The 19,738-nt window shown below is 33.4% G+C and overlaps 1 protein-coding gene across 2 annotated transcripts in view; it reads right to left on the reverse strand.

The window, feature by feature from the left end:
* LOC138127672 (ankyrin repeat domain-containing protein 50-like) overlaps nt 1–19,738 on the reverse strand; it is a 34,397-nt gene that overhangs the window by 6,239 nt on the left and 8,420 nt on the right. Inside the window, exon 1 of one of the 2 annotated variants that reach the window (XM_069043727.1) lies at nt 14–149. The exons of the other annotated variant lie outside the window; for it this stretch is intronic. Within the exon in view, the coding sequence (XP_068899828.1) occupies nt 14–28 (15 nt within the window). The 5' untranslated portion in view covers nt 29–149. Of the gene's footprint in view, nt 1–13; nt 150–19,738 lie in introns of those variants that run through there. 2 annotated transcript variants of the gene reach the window in all.

Here is a 19,738-nt window from a genome sequence, read left to right on the forward strand (position 1 = left end):
AAATAATTCATACCATCTTTTCAGCCATTTGTGCTACTGGTGAGTGGACTTTTTGTCACTATTTAATCAAATTACTGATTCAATTTACATTTTAATGAAAACAGAATTCTATTTCATATTAGCAGTAACTTCGAAAGGAGTAACTTGAGAGTGCTGGTGTTATAATTTATATGTACACTATTATCTAATCTGATAATTGATGGTAGATAAACTAAGAATCATTCATCAAGATAAGTTTAAAGAAATCACCTTTGATAGTAATGACTAATGAGACTTTCCGCAAATTCTTTTGAACGCTCGAGATAATTTGAATCAAAAATGAAAATAATTTTGCAGAATACATTTTGCCAGAATCTAAATGGCAGTTAATAACTAATAAATACCTACATAAAAAATCCTAAATCGGTCAACATCTTACATGAATGTAACAAAATGTCATTTTCTTAATGATAGTCTCTTTTAAACAAGTAAAAGAAAATTGCAAGATTACATGATCCTGCAGTTTTTCCGTTGAGAACGCTGTTCATAATCCCTTTACAATTATAAATGGCATCAATCAACGATATGGACAATAATCATCTATCACTTCAAAAATAATTCTGTTTGTTCCAAGTTATCAGATTAACCTTTACGTCATTGATACAGTAAGGAAATAAATGCATTCTAAAATTGTCGAAAGATGGATTGTATCTAAAGTCCATTCAAAAATCAAAAAACCACCACCTGTTGCTTTAGGTTGGTAAAATTTAAAAAACCCAAGGTAGATATTTTTTCATACTATGTTGGTAACTATAAATTATGACATTTATTTGATCCAAAATATAATTCAATTGCTTTGAATTTCGTTCATATTGTTTTATTAGCAGCACGTTTCATTTATTTATTGATTCTTATTATTTTTACTTAAACATGCCCAGAAAAACAAGACACTTAATAAACATTTAACCCCAAAATTACAAGTCTCACCAATTTTTACATTTAACATCGTTGCCGATAGTAATCATTGAGTAAAATGCGACGTTGATGGTTTTTTGATTTTTGAATGGACTTTAGAAACAAGCAAGATATTTACTGCAGTCTTAAATCAAAACTAGGATACGCGATTTGGCAATATTGTTTGTCTTCTAAACTACGTAGATACACTTCTCATATTTTACTCTCAAAATTGCTTATTTCCAATAGTTTTGTTCAACCAATTGAAAATACAGGAAACAAAGAAGAATACTACAAGTGCTCGATTTTATATTTTAAATCTTATCCTCGTAGGTATATGCAGCGGCTTAAATTGATGCCAACCATAAAGAACTCTGTCACTTCTTTCAAAAAATATCAAACAAAATTGAAGCTTCTAGAAATTTTATTAATTTGTTGTTGATTTTTGTTATTTTATGCTACTTTCACGCTACGAGATTCTAAACAAATTTCAGTCAGAACTTTTATATTTTGTCTCAAATTCTCATTTTCTTAATTTGTAAATTACAGAGAACAGAAATTTTCTGAAACAGTTGTCTGCCTACGTTGAAAATAATCATTGTGGTTCTCACTTATTCTTTCAATAAACCAAAAAATATATATACCGGGTGATTCAGATTGGTATTCGCGCCCCTATATCTTTTTTATTTTAAGAAAAAACTATAGCAAACCATATATATTTGTAAATCGCTTATGAAACTACAATAGATGACGTTGTCAAATCTTCTCTACGATGACATATGTCAAAGTTAAGACAGTCAACTTTTTTTGTTAAATAGTACATTATACATTTCTTAGTCTATTCTTGTAAAGCTTTTTTTTCTACATTTGAATGTGTAAAAAAAGTTGACACTTGCAACAGGAAAAAATCGAGAAAAAAAATAAAATATGATTTAATTTATTCGAAAGTGTTATTTTCTAAAAAGAGTTAGTTAGCCATGGAGACAATTGAATTTTGACATTAATAGCGTCAATTATTAACGTACCTACATTTAAATAAATAACTATGATATCATATCTGGCTTCGAAACCTAAATGACATGATGAGTCTTGGGAATCGTATTCGAATTATTAGAATATTTGAATAGCTGACTATGTAAAATTCGAATAAAGTAAATTCTAATATTCGAATAAAGTAAATTCAGGATGGATCAGGTATATTACTGTCAAATAATTTTATTTTTTGGCTATGTAATTTTAAAACAGTGAGATGCAGGGAACCAACATAACGCGAATTTAGCATAGTAAATACAGTATGGATTTGGTATTTCGTCCGAGTCTCAGTTTTCTGGCCGAGGCGCACCCGAGGCTTGAAAACAAACAAGGTCAAATCATTTTATTTTTTGTCTACGTGGTTGTCTTGTAAATAGTGACATGCAGGGAACCAACATAATGCGAATTTACAAATGTTTGGCTTACTAGCTCTTTTTAGAAAATAACGCTTTCGAATAAATTAAATCATATTTTATTATTTTTCTCGATTTTTTTCTGATGTAAGTATCAACTTTTTTTACACATTCAAATGTAGAAAAAAAAGCTTTACAAGAATAGGCTAAGAAATGTATAGTGTACTATTAAAAAAAAAAGTTGACTGTCTTAACTTTGACATATGTCATCGTAGAGAAGATTTGACAACACAATATATTGTAGTTTCACAAGCGATTTACAAATATATATGGTTTGCTATACTTTTTTCTTAAAACAAAAAAGATGTAGGGCCGCGAATACCAAACTGAATCACCCGGTATATACATTGAAAATTAAAAATAAATAAAACAAATATTTTCAGTCTTTTTCATTTTATATCTTCTTATTCTTGAAAAATAATTTTTGTTTATGTCTCCAACCACTTGACTTGATTTAACGAATAAAAAAGATTGCTCCAATATTTTGAAACTAATATTACGAAAAACACCCAGAGAAATACAAGTCTTAACAGATGATTTCTTCATTTTTTTTGAAACAAAATTTGGAACAACGAACTGAAAGCGCTACCTAATCAAATATTTTAATTTGAATGTAAAAGTAATAACTAATAAAAGTACATGGAACATTTCTGATCACCACATGCTTATTTTACTTCTCTTTCTTAAAGAGTCTTGTGAGAATGAAGCAGGATGAGAAATATTCTAGGTCGAGAGTTCAAAGGCAACTCCTTAATCTTTGTTTCTTTATAACTGCCTTGTGATCGCGGTTTTCATCAAGTACTGATAAAGTATCACATGATTGCCTGATTATATTTTGAAACTTATAACGAGCTCATCACTTCTTGTATACAGTATGTCCCCGGATTGAGTTCACAAGAGAGAGAAAAAATTATTTTTGATTTTACGCAAAAACTTCAGAGAAATAACATTTTTTGCTTCGTTTGAAACCCCCATTTCTGTTATTAAAAAGTATTTTTCAACACAGAAGAAGACTTAACATTAAAATAAAAGAAAATGCAGAAAAAATATAAAACTATTCTATTAACTCTGCGCTGTTTTCTGTACATAATTTAACCCCATATCGAAGTTTAAGCTTCTCAACACCCATGTGTGATACATAAGTGATGGGAAATATTTCATTAAACTTTGTAATTATGTGACAAAAACCGGTCCAATATTGTGTTAAAGAAATTCTTTGTTCTAAAGACAACATTTTGAAACAGTAATAAGTTGTTTGTCAAAAAACAAGGCCAATTGTAATAGAATTTATAACATAAAAATTAATTCTTAGTCCAAAATTTAGCAGAAAATGTTAATTTAAGAATGCAGTATACCAATACTGAGATTTTAATAACGGAAATGGGGGTTTCAAATGAAGAAAAAAATGTTATTCCTCTGAAGTTTTTGCGTATATAAAAAAAAAATACTGTTATAAACTCAATTCCGGGACAACTGTATATTGACAGCTATTGATATTACTTTTCGTTCTACAGAACAAAATTTCCAAAATCGTAAAGGCTTGTGTCTTGTCAAGTTTCTAGCTTTGAGTGTTTCCCCTATTTTAATTGAAATTCCCAAAAACAACAAAAATCCTACACTTGTTAGAAAAGTAACAAAATAAAGTAGAAAAAAAGTTGGTGGAAAACACAAAATAGCTATTTGTGCAATAAGTTAGGAAATGTAATTTTTTTCCGTATTAGGCATGGGATTTTTGATCGAGACGCTAGTCGAGCTCAAAAACATGCCGTGTACGGAAAAAAAATGGATTTCCTACGTATTGCACACATGATTTTTTCTACTGGAGTTTGGAAAATACATAAAATTTGGATATTTTTAATATTCTATTAATTCTTTCTAAATTAAAAAGCGAAATCAAAATTGTTCTGCTTTCGTTACCATAGAGGAACAATTTAGTAATGAAAAATTGTGAAGGCGTTTAAGGTTTTCTCTCAATTAAATACCACTTTTTACGTTACGTATCCCAGGAAACGACCAAAATTGAACTTTTAGTGTTGAAATATTATTTCCGCCCTTAGTAGGAAATATTTCACTTTTCCTAACTCAAATTAGTATTACAATGTTAAAGTTTTCTAAACTCCAGTAGCAAAAAGCAATGGCAGCATCAGAGAGCGTGAATGAAGATTTCAAACTAATTAGGACGGTTTTAGGAACGCTCATACTACCGAGATTTTAAAACCTGACACGATTAGTAATTATTTAAAAAAAAATGTTATAAGAATAAAATAATAGGTACGATACAAATGCTATACAGGGTATTATTGAAATGCGTGACCAAATTTTAACCACGAGCTACTGGCTTCATGTAGAACTCGGAAAAAATATTTAAAACATTCTATGTCAAAAAATAAAATGCCATTTATTTTTTGAGCTACAATGTTTTTTAATTACTTTTAGTCTTCTACGTTGTCCCACAACCTCGTAGGTAAAATCTCCGCACATTTTAAAAATACACCTTGTTTATCATATTTTAATCTTTGTAATCGAGTCATCCATGGATTTGAATCCGCGATTGGTATGCTTAATTGTGGTTTCGATTTGGTTTTTAAAAATGTTGATAATGTAATTTTTAAATGGAACAGAAAAAACTGTAGCCTCCACATCTAATTTTGCTGTTAATTTCAATTTTTCGTCAAATGCTAATCCTGGGTATACAATTAAATTTGTTGCAACTTTAACCACCGTTGCTTTGTTTACATTGACAAGACCTGACCTGTCTTTCACGTTGTGTTTATTCTAGTTGTTGCATTTTTGTGTTTACAAAAAAAAATGCTTTCGAGATGTTTCATTTTATCTGTTTTTCATACACTATCATAAGTGGGGAAACGCGTTCTCACCAAGATGACATTTTCCAAAATAGTTATATCTATCATACTCAAGTAGCTGTGATGGGGCGCAGAGCACAAAATGTAGCCTCTAAATCTTACAATATGACCAATCTATCTAAATATTCCTTTACACAGTTTTGATTGAATGTAAGATTTGAGGGTAAGAGAGACACGACGTTCTCAGAGAAAAAGAAAGTATTTTAGTAGGTATAATTTTAATCCCTTGTTAAAATTACATTATGCCTGTGTTGAACCAGCACAAACAATACAAACTTCAAAGAATTATAGTGAAGACTGTAGATTTTGTTCAAATTTACAATATCAAAGATTTCAGTTTAGACGCCCCTTTGTTGTCAAGAAATTATCATTACTTCATCAACAGTTTACTGGACCACGCCTTCTGTGAGCAATAAAAGAAGGATTAACCTAGGGAAATAATTGAAAATACATCAACAAATATCTAATTTTGCAACGCAATATGAGATAATAGAAGTGCAGATAATACCTGATGTCCAAAGTGAATGATATCGATGACAAGGAACAGATTAATCTGGAAGATTAACAAGAATAAAGCCTGGACTTTGAAAATTAAAATTCCATCGATATAGATAACATTATAATTACCGTATGTTTCAAAAAATTTCTGGTACAGTAGGTTATGAAAAATAAAAGCATTAAAAACGTATGGTTCAGCTTGTCACATAATAATTGAACTGTCACAAACGTCATTAATCACCATAATAATTTTGTTCGCAAAATTTTATAAATGAATATGTTTTTCACTCCTGAACAAAAGATATTCATGATAGAATCTTATTTTCGCAATGGTCACCAAGATAAAGATGGGGCTTTCCAAGAATTCACAGAAAAATGTTGCTGTTCTTTATGAACACATTTCCGAGACCTTGAGGTACACAGTTCACAGATTTCGAGAAGGTGGCAGGGTTCAGTAGAAGCCTGGATGTGGTTGACCTAAGGTTCGTACTAAGGAAAATATTACGACTGTCCAACGTCGAATGGAAAACGAACCCCAATTATCACTCTCTTAGCTGTCAGGCAGCAGAATGAGCTATCAGTATCAACTTGTCAAAGAATTGTCCGAAAGGATCTTGAAGATTCAGTAACAGCTGAAATTACCGGAACAACGTTCTGGATGTTTTCAACAATCAAGTCCATAATGATGGATACAATTGATTTATGGGTATTTTCCACAAGATGGGGTTACAGTCCATACAGCATGGGAGACTTTTCGTTATTTGCGGCAATTTTTTGACGATAGGTTGATCAATCGAGATCTCTGGTCTAAAGAACGGCAGATCTTAGGCCGCTTGATTATTACCTGTTTCCTCATTTAAAAACCGCCGTTTTCAAGGAACCTGTCCACATGATTTGAAAATCAGAATTAAGGAATAATATGAGCGAGTTGACATTGGTACGTGTTTTTGAGAACATGAAGAGACGTGTTACAACGTGCGTCGAAACTCAAGGCTACTTTTTTCAACACTTGCTCCAGAGTAATTTAAAACACATTATTGTTAATTGTTGTTTATTTATTTATTATTATTACTTTACTTGTTTACACATATTGCGCGGATTTATTTGTTGCCCTGAGTACATAACCTACCTTCAATCCGTTACCTAGGTATAAGACGAAGACGAATGATACCTCTGGCGGGATAGAACGGCACGGCCCGTTCGCTGCGACAGTGTCATACCGGGACATTTTTTTAACTCTGAACATAGTCCATACTTATTCCCTATGTTCAATTTTAAAAAACACAGATCAATGCATTGTGAGTTGCTATGCAACTAACTATAACGAACACCAGAGATTTTGAAATAATGTTAAAAATTGTTCCGAATGATGGAATTGGTCTATCATGTGTTGCATTGGAAATGTCACGCACATTTCTAATGCTCTGATTGGCATAGAATAACTGTCAAGTACTTATTTTCGTTACCTTGATTACGTGATTACCTACATGCATTGACCTGTGTTTTAAAACTGAACATAGGGAATACGTATGGGCTATGTTCAATGTTAAAAAAATGTCCCGGTATGTTGGCGCCAATGCCAATTCTCGCAGAATCGTAGGAAAAGAACTGTTCTCAAGCGTTTCCTGAAATTGTCATTTTATGACAGTTCGTTCAAAATAATTGTAGTGACAATTCAACTCGACCAATCAGATTTCCGAAATTGGTCAGTACGGACCAATCACACTTGTTTTAAAAAAATTGCCCCGGAAATTTTCACTTGTGAAAGTGCTATTACAACCTTTTTTAAATTACAAACTACTATCCAAGTATTTCTTTCATAAAATTTTTCAATCTTCGCTCGGTGAATTGTCATGCCAAATACAAACTCGTGGGTACGAAATTGCCGGAAATTTTCTTCTCAGATCACTCGAATTTGTTTCTTAAGACAATTTTCACGAGTGAGCGAAGCGAAACAAATACTCACATCTCAAATCAAAAATTTCCAGCAATTTCGTACCCACTCGCTGTATTACTTATGAATTTTTCACGCTTACATGAATTTTTTTTCAGAATGGATGCTCGATCAGTCCACCGTTGTTTTATGTAAGAAAATGAAATGTAATTCTCGCCGCAAGAATCCTCATCATAGTGAAGCATTAAATCGTTTACTATGTTTCTGTAGAATGTCTGTACAGGCGTTCATTTCTTTTTAAATTAATTTCTCTCCTTCAACTACCCATACCGAACTTTCTTAACGTGTTGGGAGACCGAAAAATAACATCTAGATTCCAATACCAGTTACAGTTTTAGAAATAATGTGGTGACCACCATCACTCAATTACTTTAGAATTCTTCTGATTTTGCCACACTCGCTAACAATGCAAATGTTGCAATCAGTTGACACTTGGGTAGTCGGTAGACGTTATGGTGCCGGTGTAATATTTATTTGTGATAGCAAATGGATTCTTGTATCTTAAATATTGCAAACAAGGGTATGCAAGCCTTCCAAACTGAAATTTTATGACCACTTTTTAATTTCCTTAGAATACTGTAAATTTACTTTAGTCAGTGCTACAGGTGATAAAAACAATTCCGGTATTAATTCTTATAAATGAACAGATACATTATACTGACGTCTTTTATGCGATTATAAAAGTACACTCTTAATCAGAAACTGATAAAATCTAGATTTATGAAACAGATAGAATGGGGTTTTTCGTTAAAAATATAAACATTTTATTTTAGTAAATAATCTGATAATTAATTACAATCTTGACAAATATTTTGAGTGAAAGATAACTTAAGTATTTTACATTTTCAATAAATAGAACGTCATACAATGTTGAAAGGAGATACCATGATAAATAAAACATATTATCTATTAACAATAACAATATTCATTGGAAACGCCTAACAATTGAAAATCTGCAAAAATGCATGCTGTTGTCTTGCCAAATCCAAAATATCCTCTTGAATGGTATTGGCAACAGCATTATTTTTCAAAAGCTTCTTCACGCTCGTAATGTGACCATTCTTGCAGGCCCAATCTAAAGCAGTGTTGTCACACTGATCCAAAACATTCAAATTAAGATCACCACCTGCTTTTAAGAGCACAGACAACATCTTGTAGTGTCCTCTCATGGCAGCTATATGTACCGGACCGTACCCAAAAACGTCAACGACATTAATCTCACTTTCATATCTTATCAATAAGTTTACAATTTCACAGTTTCCACAAAACGCAGCGAAATGCAGCAGCGATCTCTTGCAATAATCAGACGCATGTACCTTGGCGTTGTTCTTCAAGAACAATTTCACAATCGGTTTGTGTTTTTTAACGACAGCTCTTAACACAGCTGTGTACCCTGCACAATCAGTCTAGTCGTTGCCACTCCCTTGTTTCAGAAATTTCTTGACTAAACTAGAATTCCCCGTGTTGACAGCGTTCTGAAAAGGACTGAGCCTCGTCGAGTCGTTAATCTGTTCCAAAACTGATTCATAATGTCTCAGAGATGTTGAAATACTCTCAGCTGGACGCAATTTGGATGCGGAACCGTCAAGCAAATTTACCACTTTATAGCACAGTCAACTGGTTTTCTTCCAAAACTGTCGACTACGTCAGTACCAGGATTCTTGTTCAACAAGAGCTTGACAATCTCGTGGTTTCCTTGTATGGCGGTCCAGTGTTACGGGGTGTAGTGAAATTTGTCTTCGACGTCAACTGTAGCGTCGTTTTTCAACAGTAGATCAGTCATTTCGTAATCGTAAAGGCGGAATGTGGTTGCTGACGGCGATATTGACATGGGCACCTCTTTCGATGAGCATTTCCACCAGCTTCAAATGCTTTTTCGTTACTGCTTTGTACAAAGGTGCACGTTTAGCATCGTCAATTTGATTGATTGTTCAACCGTCCACAACAATTGGCCTATACGTTCTACTTGGATACGACATATAAAACGACACGTCGTTTGCTGAAGTTTCAAAAATTTCGCTTGGCCAAAATGCGGTAAAATATTTTTCAAAACTGTGAAAGCAAAATACAAACGAATTTTTTTAAATCTTCTTTTTTCAACTCTTCAATTTAGTAGATAGAGTATATTTGTAACTCACTCATAAATTCATCTAAATGTAAGTGAAATCTACTTGTGAGTGTTGCAAGAATTTCAGCTTTCCATTCTTGCAGAAATATTTTAAAGGAGGTCCTCATATTGTGGTAAAGCTGTAGTGAATCGCCACAACATGCATTATTGGGCCTTGGAAAATCCTCACTGGATTAGGCATATTGATAACCAGCGTGTTTGGTCTCTTAATGTTTGGGGCGCAGTGATCGGGGATCATATTGCAGGAGCCCACTTTTTTGATGGTCATTTGAACGGCGAAATGTACCTGCAATGTTTGCAAAATGAGTTGGACAATTTGACAGAACTTCTTCCTTTAAACCTGTTGCGTGATATGACTCTTATGCACACTTTGCTAGACCAGTATGTGCTTACTTAAATAGGGTGTTTAGAGAACGCTGGATTGGAAGAGGAGGCTCAATATCTTGGCCTCCACGATCACCAGATCTCACACGCTGTGATTACTTTTTATGGGAATATGTCAAGGCAAAATAGTATATTAAAACATGAGTTTTATAAAAATTAATATTAAGACACGAGTCAGATTTGCATATTAAATACATGTATAACGCTGGTGGTTTCTCTTCACGCGTTACAATTATTTTTTCGTGGGTTTTCTCCTTTGGGACGAATTCTCTGACGACTACCGGGTAAAATGATTAAAAAGGCGGTGACGATGTATTAACTTGTTTACTCACTAAACTAAAATTGTTAACAAAATAGCCACGAGGGCGGTGTGAATAATATGCAATGTCAACGGTTCAACAACTTGAAGATTTCTAACTTAAAACTAGGGTGGTTGGTCTGGTGCAGGGCTACCACCCTCTAGTGGTGTAGACAACCAGACATACACATTAATACAAAAATATTGTCTATCGTTACACATGCTTTTTACAAATAAAATCAATTTTGAGAATTTTGTGACAGTTGGCGACACTTTTATTTCAAAGTTGATATTTAAAGTTAAATTTTAAATTTTAATCTAGATTAAATAATAATATAAATAATTGTCATTGCCAGTGAAATTGCAGTTAAAGAAGAATTATCCAGAAATACGGCAAATAGCAGAGAATATAGGGCATTCATTTTAAATGTTGGGTAAAGTTGTAAACTCAAAACACCATAAATTACGAAAGCGGCAAATTTTCATTGTATCGGTACCGTAAAGTAGGAATCCCTCTGTTCATATAAAACTGATACCACGTCGTACTTTCACCATCTTATCGACGAGCAAAAGAGAGTGACGTTAAAATATCCACAAGTAAAAAAAAATTCAAACACATTTTGTGAGCAGTGACCAAAAAAATGTAAAAAATTTGTTAATTTTAAATAATGTATTTAACAAATAAGATTATGTACTAAATAAAGAAATAAGAGTAATTAGTAAAGTATCCATTACATGTATATTTTAAAGTAAGTAAGAAATAAATAATAAAATACGTAAACAAATAAAAAATTAATCGTCATCTGAATCAAATTCACTAGATGATTCACCAGTATTGGCAACAAATATTAATGGTTCCAGTTGGTTTTCTAAAAGTTGATCTCGATCCCACCATTCTTCAATTTTCGACCCGAATACCTATATTGAACATAGTTTAAGCACAGATTACTGATATAAACAGATAGTGCACTCGGACCTCGAATTGTTTCCAGTTTCAGTGCGCAAGTCTCTGTTTTGGTTCGCACGAATTTAAAACCTGTTTAGTTGGTTTTGTAAATAAATACGATAAAGAAGAATTTTCCCTTAGATTATTCTCTAAAACTGTATGTCCACATGAGAATTTATTATGCATTAAACTATTACAACCGCAACATAAATTGCCCAACACTTAAAAACAGAAAGTTATTGAATGTATCGCATTTGTGACTTTGTGAAGCATTTATTTGAGGTAGTGTAAAAGATAAAACGGCCTAACCCCCGACTACGAGGACACCAATACAAGCTTAAGAAAGAGAAATTTAAGACACCTTCTCGACAATATTTCCTAACAAATCGCGCATTTGAAACCTGGAACAAATTAGATAACACAGTCGTTAACAGCGCTAATGTCTGTGCTTTTAAGAAGCAATATGACAAAATGCAGTCATAATAATACACAATTGTCCAATATACGGAATCATACAACCATTAAGTTGCTAAATAGGTTTGCCTCAGCAACAATTTAAATGAATAATAATAATAATATATATATCGTGATTCGGAAGTCACGTTAAGCCATTGGTCCCGGTCTATTGAGTTGGTCATCATGCCCCTCATAGATTTGTAAACCAGTCCTAGACTGTGTAACAAATTTTTAAATTTTTTATTTTATAATAACCCAGAAAATATAGAAATATATACTTAATATAATAGTTATAATTGACTATAACATAATATCTTTAGAACCAAAGCCTAATAATAACTTACAATTAATTGGTATTAATAAATCTGTGGTTTAAATTCACTACCACAAAATTTAAACTTATTTCATGCCACAATTAAGGCTCCAGTGGAGTAAAATAAAATTCCAGTTTCGAGGAAAGTGGGTTGTATACTCTGTAAATTTTGACGGGTGTCAATCAATTTGCCGGGGGTCCTTCGAGCAGAAGTTATGGTCATAAAATGCATGCATTTTCTGTCAGGTAGAAATGCCGACACAGGCCACGGCCGACAAACCCGTTCCCGTTATCCCATAAACCATTATTTCGGAATACCGACACTAGAAATACGGTAAAAGAAATTTTGTATTCAGAAAAATCATCCATTTGAAGTTCTGCGACAAAACAAAGCGAAAAATTGGAGCACATTATCGGGTTGAATGTTAAAAGTTGTGCCATGTTTATTGATAAATATAAATCATTTTTAGCAAAGAGATGGATTAATAAATTCGGATGCAATTCTTGAAATAAAGTTATTTTGTACATAAAATTGAATGTCGTAATCACATATTAGGAAATTTCTGCAATAAAATCCGGGAAATTGCAAAAACTCCTCGTTCTGACATCACAATACGAAATTTTTTGAAAGCTAATTACATGAAATTTAGAACTTCTATTGTTTGCGCCATCAGATTTAGAAAAAACGGTTTATTTGTAGACACCGAGAAAAAATTTTTGGGAGCATCACCAGATGGATTGGTTGATTTGGATTCAATTGTTGAAATCAAATGTCCATTTGCTGCTCGAAACACCGACATCAAAACGGCAATAGAAAAAAAAATTATTAAATATTTAGAAATTGATCCCAGGGATGATGATAAAATATTATTAAAAGAAAATGACAATTATATGTACCAGGTTCAAGGTCAACTGCATATTACCAATCGCCAAAAATGTTATTTTATTGTATATACACAATGTGACTTAAAATATTGTATTATTGAAAAAGATGACTGTAAATACTGGTACGGTAAAATGATAGATCCTTTAGAAAAATTTTACATGAATGCAATGTTGCCCGAAATAATTGACTCGAGAAATAGCCGAAATTTACCTATAAGAAGCATCACTTAAAAAAAGACTTATAAATTATAAAACATAACCATGTACTTATCTATACCTACCTATAAAAAAAGTTAATTCTCTGATCAATCAACCACCCAATCATAATTAATAAAGTTTTTATTTGATAACAGCAAGAACCAACATAATTGTCGTAAATAATACGTGATTTCGATCGCACCGAACGTTTCCAGCTTGATAGTACTTGAAATTTTTTAATGTGTACCAGGAATTTTGACTCTTTCGATAACAAATGGACTATTGGATTTTCCGAGTCCTTCTAGGTACTTACCTAGGACCAATTATCCGAAAATAACGGTACCGTAGACTCGTAGAGTAACAACGGTGAAAAGAGGTAAACTCCGTCCAGCGAGAGCTTGGGAGATTTTTAAATTGTAGACTTGTAACTCAACACTACAAAATGCACTAGAATACATTAGATGATTAGAGCATAATTTCAGGGCAAAAATATCACTGCTTGAAGGTAAATATATAAATAATTTACGCTAGGTAGTATTTTCTCTGCGTAGAATTTAGTGCTTTTTATGTCAAATAGGTGACTTTTTGGTTGTCATTTGAATTTGAAAATAACTGTGCATTCCTAATTAACTGAAACCTAGTCCCTTCCTTGGCCCGGTGGGAACTTGCCAGCCTCTTCGTGGTCCCACTAGATGCTTTCATAATCATCTCTAAATGAAAGTAACAAAATTGGCAAAAATAATGAATGGCGAATGGTAATGGATGAATTTATATGCATAAATTTTGGGAGTTCATATTATTGGACTATTTTTATTTATTAATTCTATTAATAATTTTATTATTCTACCATTTTCTAGAACGATTAGGTTACTAGGTAGTCGTATTTAGCAGCTTTTGGCAAACAGTTTGAGCATTTAAAATACTACTCCTAAAATATTTGTCCACCTCTTTAGTTTAAAATTTATAATTTAGATTGTAAATTTTTCATTACATAAAATAGTTTCCCTATGGTTCATTGATAAAAAAAATTTCACTCACTCATTAAAAATGGTTGAATAGCAAACAAAAAATTTTAATGTGAATTTGGTTTTTGACGAATAATTTTTAAATTTTTAAATCATGATTATTATCAAAGATGACATTTATGACAATTCTGATCAGTGTAACCTGTTTTTATAATATCGCAAAAATTGCAGAGCACAAGTGCGTTAAAGACCTCCTGTAATAAATGACGGCCCAAAGCAATGGGCTGACCGAACCCTCGGTCATAAAAGTATTAGTGCGTTATAAGGACCTGCGTAAGTCGCTCTCACTGGAAACCATGTCCGAGCGGCAAAGGACGCGTCGTCTTAAGTACTTTTGGTTGCCTATTTTCGGATTTATTTTTTATAAATAACAAAAAAACTACGACAGTAAACGAAAAAAGAAAATGTTATCGACCTTCGTATTTCAATTATCTATCAAATGAGTGTTTACTTACCGCGAAAAAACGTTCCAGGACAAAGAAATCCGAAAAAAATGATTTCGCGTTTTTATTTAATTACAAATTAATTGTTATACTTTTTTTTAAAATAATATGCTATCGACCTCCGTTTAGGTGCCTAGTAACCAACCAAAAGTCAAGCATTGCTTCAAAGTTGATTTTGTAGAAAAATTCCGAAAAAAATAACTCCATGTATTTATTTAAGGGTCCTCATCTCAAAGTAAAAACTCGAATTTCGAGGAATTTGGGTTGCATACTTTGTAAATGGTGAATTTATCATGACAGCTGAACCTTCTCAGCGGGAGTTCCTTACGGTCACAAAGTGCAGTGCGGTGAGAGCGGTCTTCCAGGTAGTTTGATTGTAAAATGCAAATATTCTTGGCGAGAAATATTATTTCTTTAGTTTTGGAGATATCTCATAGTTTGTACTAGACAGGATTCCTGGTTTGGCAGCGATAGCGAGCAGACGTGGAAAAAGTGCAGAGATAACAAACGTAAACAACGACGAGTGAGTGAGAGGTGATAAGCAGAAGACAACGGGCAAGAAAGAGAGGACATGCCGAAATCGCCGAAAGCAAGGAAAGAAAGCAGCAAGAGAAAAAGAGAAGAGGGTAGGATGTCGGAAGAAGGCCTGAACCCATTCAGAAAGAGTTCCAGAACCGAAAGATCCCCAAGTAGAGGCGAAGAAAGAAATCAAAGCAAAGAAATAGAGAAGAAAATAAAAACAGTGCTCAGAGAGATAGAAGAGGATATGGCGGGAATAGTAGAGGAGAGCAGAGCGCGAAGAAAGGAATTAGCGGCAGCGAGAGAGAAAGAGGGAGAGCAAGAAAGAGAGGACATGCTGAAATCGTCAGAAGTAAGGAAAGAAAGCAGCAAGAGAGAAAGAGAAGAGGGTAGAACGTCGAAAGAAGGCAAGAACCCACTCAGAAATAGTTCCAGAACGAGAAGATCACCAAATAGAAGCGAAGAAGAAAATCAAAGCAAGGAAATGGATAAGGAAATGAAAACTACCATGATAAGAGAGATGAGAGAGGAGATCAAAACACTAAGAAAGGAATTAGCGGCAGTGAGAGAGGAGAATGGGGAGCTAAGGAAAGAATTAGCTAAAGTGAGAGAGGAGAGGAGAGGAAGAGACGAAAAAGAGCAGTTGGAGAAGGCAGATTGGATGAAAAGGATGGAAATGATAGAGGAAAAGATGGAACAAAGAGAAAAGAAGGAGAGGAAGAATAATGTTATAATAACTGGAATAGGAGCAATAAGTGGAAATATAGAGAAGGGGGTGGAAGAATGGTTAGAAAGGGAGATAGGAGTGAAAGTGAATGTAAAGGAAGCATTTAAAATAAATAAAGATAAGATGATGCTGGCAAAAATAGAAAGTTGGGAGCAGAAGAAGAACATAATGCTAAGTAAGAGTAAGTTAAAGGAAAAAAAAGGTGAGAGGATGTATATAGATGACGATTTGACAAAAGAAGAAAGGGAAACACAAAAGAAGTTAAGAGAGTTGGCCAGAGAGGAGAGAGATAGAGGAAAAAGGGTGAAAATAGGATACAGGAAAATACAGATAAACGGGGACTGGTTTAGATGGGATAAGAGACAGGAGAAACTGAAGAAAATTTGCTAAAAGAAGGAGAGAATAAGAAGACGACTCGGCGAGAAAATGTACAAGGAGAAGGTGAATAAAAAGGTAGGGGGACAAAGACACAGAAAAGTAAGAGAGAAGAGAGAGAATAAGAGAATCGAAGTACAATAGGGAGGAGAAAGAGTATGTGTCAGAGAGGAAAATGATAGCGGGTTGCAGAGGTGGGGACGAGGAGAGAGAGAACAGGAATGGGAAGGAAGGAGAAGAGAGAGAGAAGGTGCAAGAAGTGACGCGAGGATAGTGAGAAGATCAAACACATGCGGCGAAATGAGAGAGAGAAAGAGAAGGGAATGGGGATTAATAGGGAGCGAAGACGGCAGGGAGATGGATGAAAGAATAAGCAAGAGGAGAGAAAGAATAGAGAACGAGAGGAGTGAGGGAGAACAATAAATTGTTATTTTTTATGTTTTGTAATCAGGAATCTGAAAGCCAGTAGGGCAAAATAAAGCATTTTTCAGTACTAGACAGTGGTCTAGTGGTAGAGGTACAGGTAAAATTATGAAAACTTATGGGACAATGATTATTTTCGGATCACAGGCTAAGAATTTAAATAATAATAATAGATTTCAAAAATTTGAAGCAGATAATGTTAAATGAATAGATTAGAAATCAATTAAATGGCTGAAATATCATGTTAGATAGTAATCTTTTTCTTGATTTGTAATTAGGGATTATTTCTCAGAAACGATAATTTATTCGCCAAAAAGGATTATCACCCGATTTTATTTACTTACATCCTTCATACCTACCTAATACTAATGAGTAAGATCATTTCTGCTAAATTCTTGATTATTATTGAGGATGAGCGAATAGCTACAGAGTGGGTCTCTAATACAAGTACATATAAATACATTATGAATGTAAGAAAGCCTTTACTTGTTATTTGCAGTTTGAAAGTTTTCTTTCTATGTGAATACGTGAGCTTCTAAAGCTTGACATTTTTAGTTTTTTATGTTCAAAAAATCGTAGTAAAATATCCGTTTCCAGCAAGTGATCAAACAATTGAAGAAGCTATCAAAGCGAAAAAGATAGGCTTTTGTACAATCGATCCCACTGAATATGCAGGCGAGAGTGATAAAAGAATTACATATATTGAAATCTACACAATCATGTTTATATGTATCAAGTGGAAGGCCAGTTACATATTACAAAGCGGAAGCAGTGTTATTTTGTCGTCTACACAAAAAGATTTGAAGAATGGGATAGTCTAAAAAGATGATGACTTTTGGACAAATATATGGTACAACAATTAGAAAATTTTTATCTGGGCGCTTTGTTACCTGAAATAATAATTGATCCCAGGCGTACCAAAAATAGGGCTGTTTTAGATGCATATTAAAAAAGACCTATAACAGCAATGATTAATAACATGCAACTACCGAGCGATCATTTAAAAAATAAATCGAGTTGGCTTTGGAGCCTATGCTATAGCATGGGTTGCCATAGGTAACACGCCGACTCGATTTATTTTTTAATTGATCGCACCGTATTACTAAATTACGCGTATTCAGCATTAATTAAATTAAAGGCCAGTTTATAGAAAAAGAATTAAATATTTAATTCGAATTAAATTTTAATTCACAATTAACCCATGAAACCGAGACTTCGATTGGTTGAATCTGTTCACGTGTTCAGTTACTGGCCCTAAAACCTCTGTAATTTTTAGTATTTTATATTTTATACCGCAGCTAACTTTGTTTTTTTAAGTTGCACGGTACATTTTTTTTATTTTTATTCTGATAGATGTTTATCTTCTGAATACACAAACATTAAAATCAAAAATCAAAAATTTGTTTTTAATAAAAAAAAATTAGAATTTACAAAAATCAAGTAACCATAACTTTACTATAGAAAATGTTCGAAATTACCTCCATTCTCTCTAAGGCATATTTCACACCTTCCACTGACGCCCATTGCGGCGTTCAATAAAAATTCTGGTGGTATATATTTGTTCACATACTGCTCCGATTCTTGTTACTAGAAATCATCTGACAATTAAATTTTATCGTCGTGTATAAAGTTCAACATTTTTTTACAGCATTGTGGATTATACCTATCGGGGAAACCACGTTAAAAAAAACGCGCCTTTTATTCTACCTCTGTGGTGGTGTGGAAAAGAATAAATAACAAAGAATAAAGAGGTATTTGGCTAAAAGTATAACTTGTATTCGAAGTAATACCATCAGGTAGTAAAATGGAAATTAGCTCGGGGCAGAGAGAAGTCGGCCGGCCCCTTGGTCCTAGTCCCAGCTCAACTAATGGGTGCTGTAAATCATGGGCTGCTGATATTGTTGGTTACCATCATCACACTTTCGTGGAATGAGTTTCGTTTTTTATTTTGCCTCGTAGAGCTTGTGCCAACTGTCATGATCGATGACCTTGACAAAAGCTGCGCGAAGGCGAAGCCCAATTTTGATAAGTGAAACGTAAAAACGTTGGTCGTTTAGTTCAAACTTTCAGAGTGGCGGCAAATTTGCATTTTACACTGTTCAAGGATTTGGATTAGAATGTCCGACATTATCTAAGGACTTGTCGGCTTCTCGCCAAATAAATATCAACATAAATTAGCTCACAAATCTGTAAAGCGTGACAAAATGGTACCGATGTTTTTAGTTCGAATACTACACACGCTTCGGTACGCATTTTGGTTTCTGCGTCATCGATCATGAGAGTTGGCACGAGCTCTAAGTCAGAATTTAACCGATTTCAAGAAAAACTAAGGTTTCTCCTCACTAGATTATTCATTCATGATTACAGTGAGCTACTTTAGAACTCAAACAAGTTAAAAATGAGACCGCTACGAGTAAATATGAAATTCTGTTTGTTTAATCGTAACGACCAATTTATTGCCTTAATCGAAAAATCATTATTTCTCCTCATTTGATTAAGTGAAAAGGAATTGATAGAACCGTCGAGCAACTTTTCAACTTCAAATTTGAAGTTTTTAGGAGTAAATTGCGTTTACATTGGTTTAGTATAGGGCTACGATTTCGAGATGAGGACCCTTAACTTTGCATTATCTATGATTACTCATTGTGTAAAAAATAGCATCACGAGTGTAAAATGTTTTAAACGAAATCTTCTAATTAACACTAATTAATGAACAGATGATATTGAAACATTTCGACTTCCTTGATTTTTCCTCGATGATATGTTTTCTCCCTCATTTGGTGTATTCTTGGTTGCCGCATTCCCTCGGATGAAATTTTTGCGGAAAAATACAAAACAAAAATAATGAGAAAAGAAATATTTATGGATCCTACGTTGTGTACTCAAATACTCAAAGAAAATAATATAATCTTTACTTTAGAACG

This window comes from Tenebrio molitor, chromosome 4, assembly GCF_963966145.1.
Source record: "Tenebrio molitor chromosome 4, icTenMoli1.1, whole genome shotgun sequence".
In the NCBI taxonomy this organism is placed as follows: domain Eukaryota; kingdom Metazoa; phylum Arthropoda; class Insecta; order Coleoptera; family Tenebrionidae; genus Tenebrio; species Tenebrio molitor.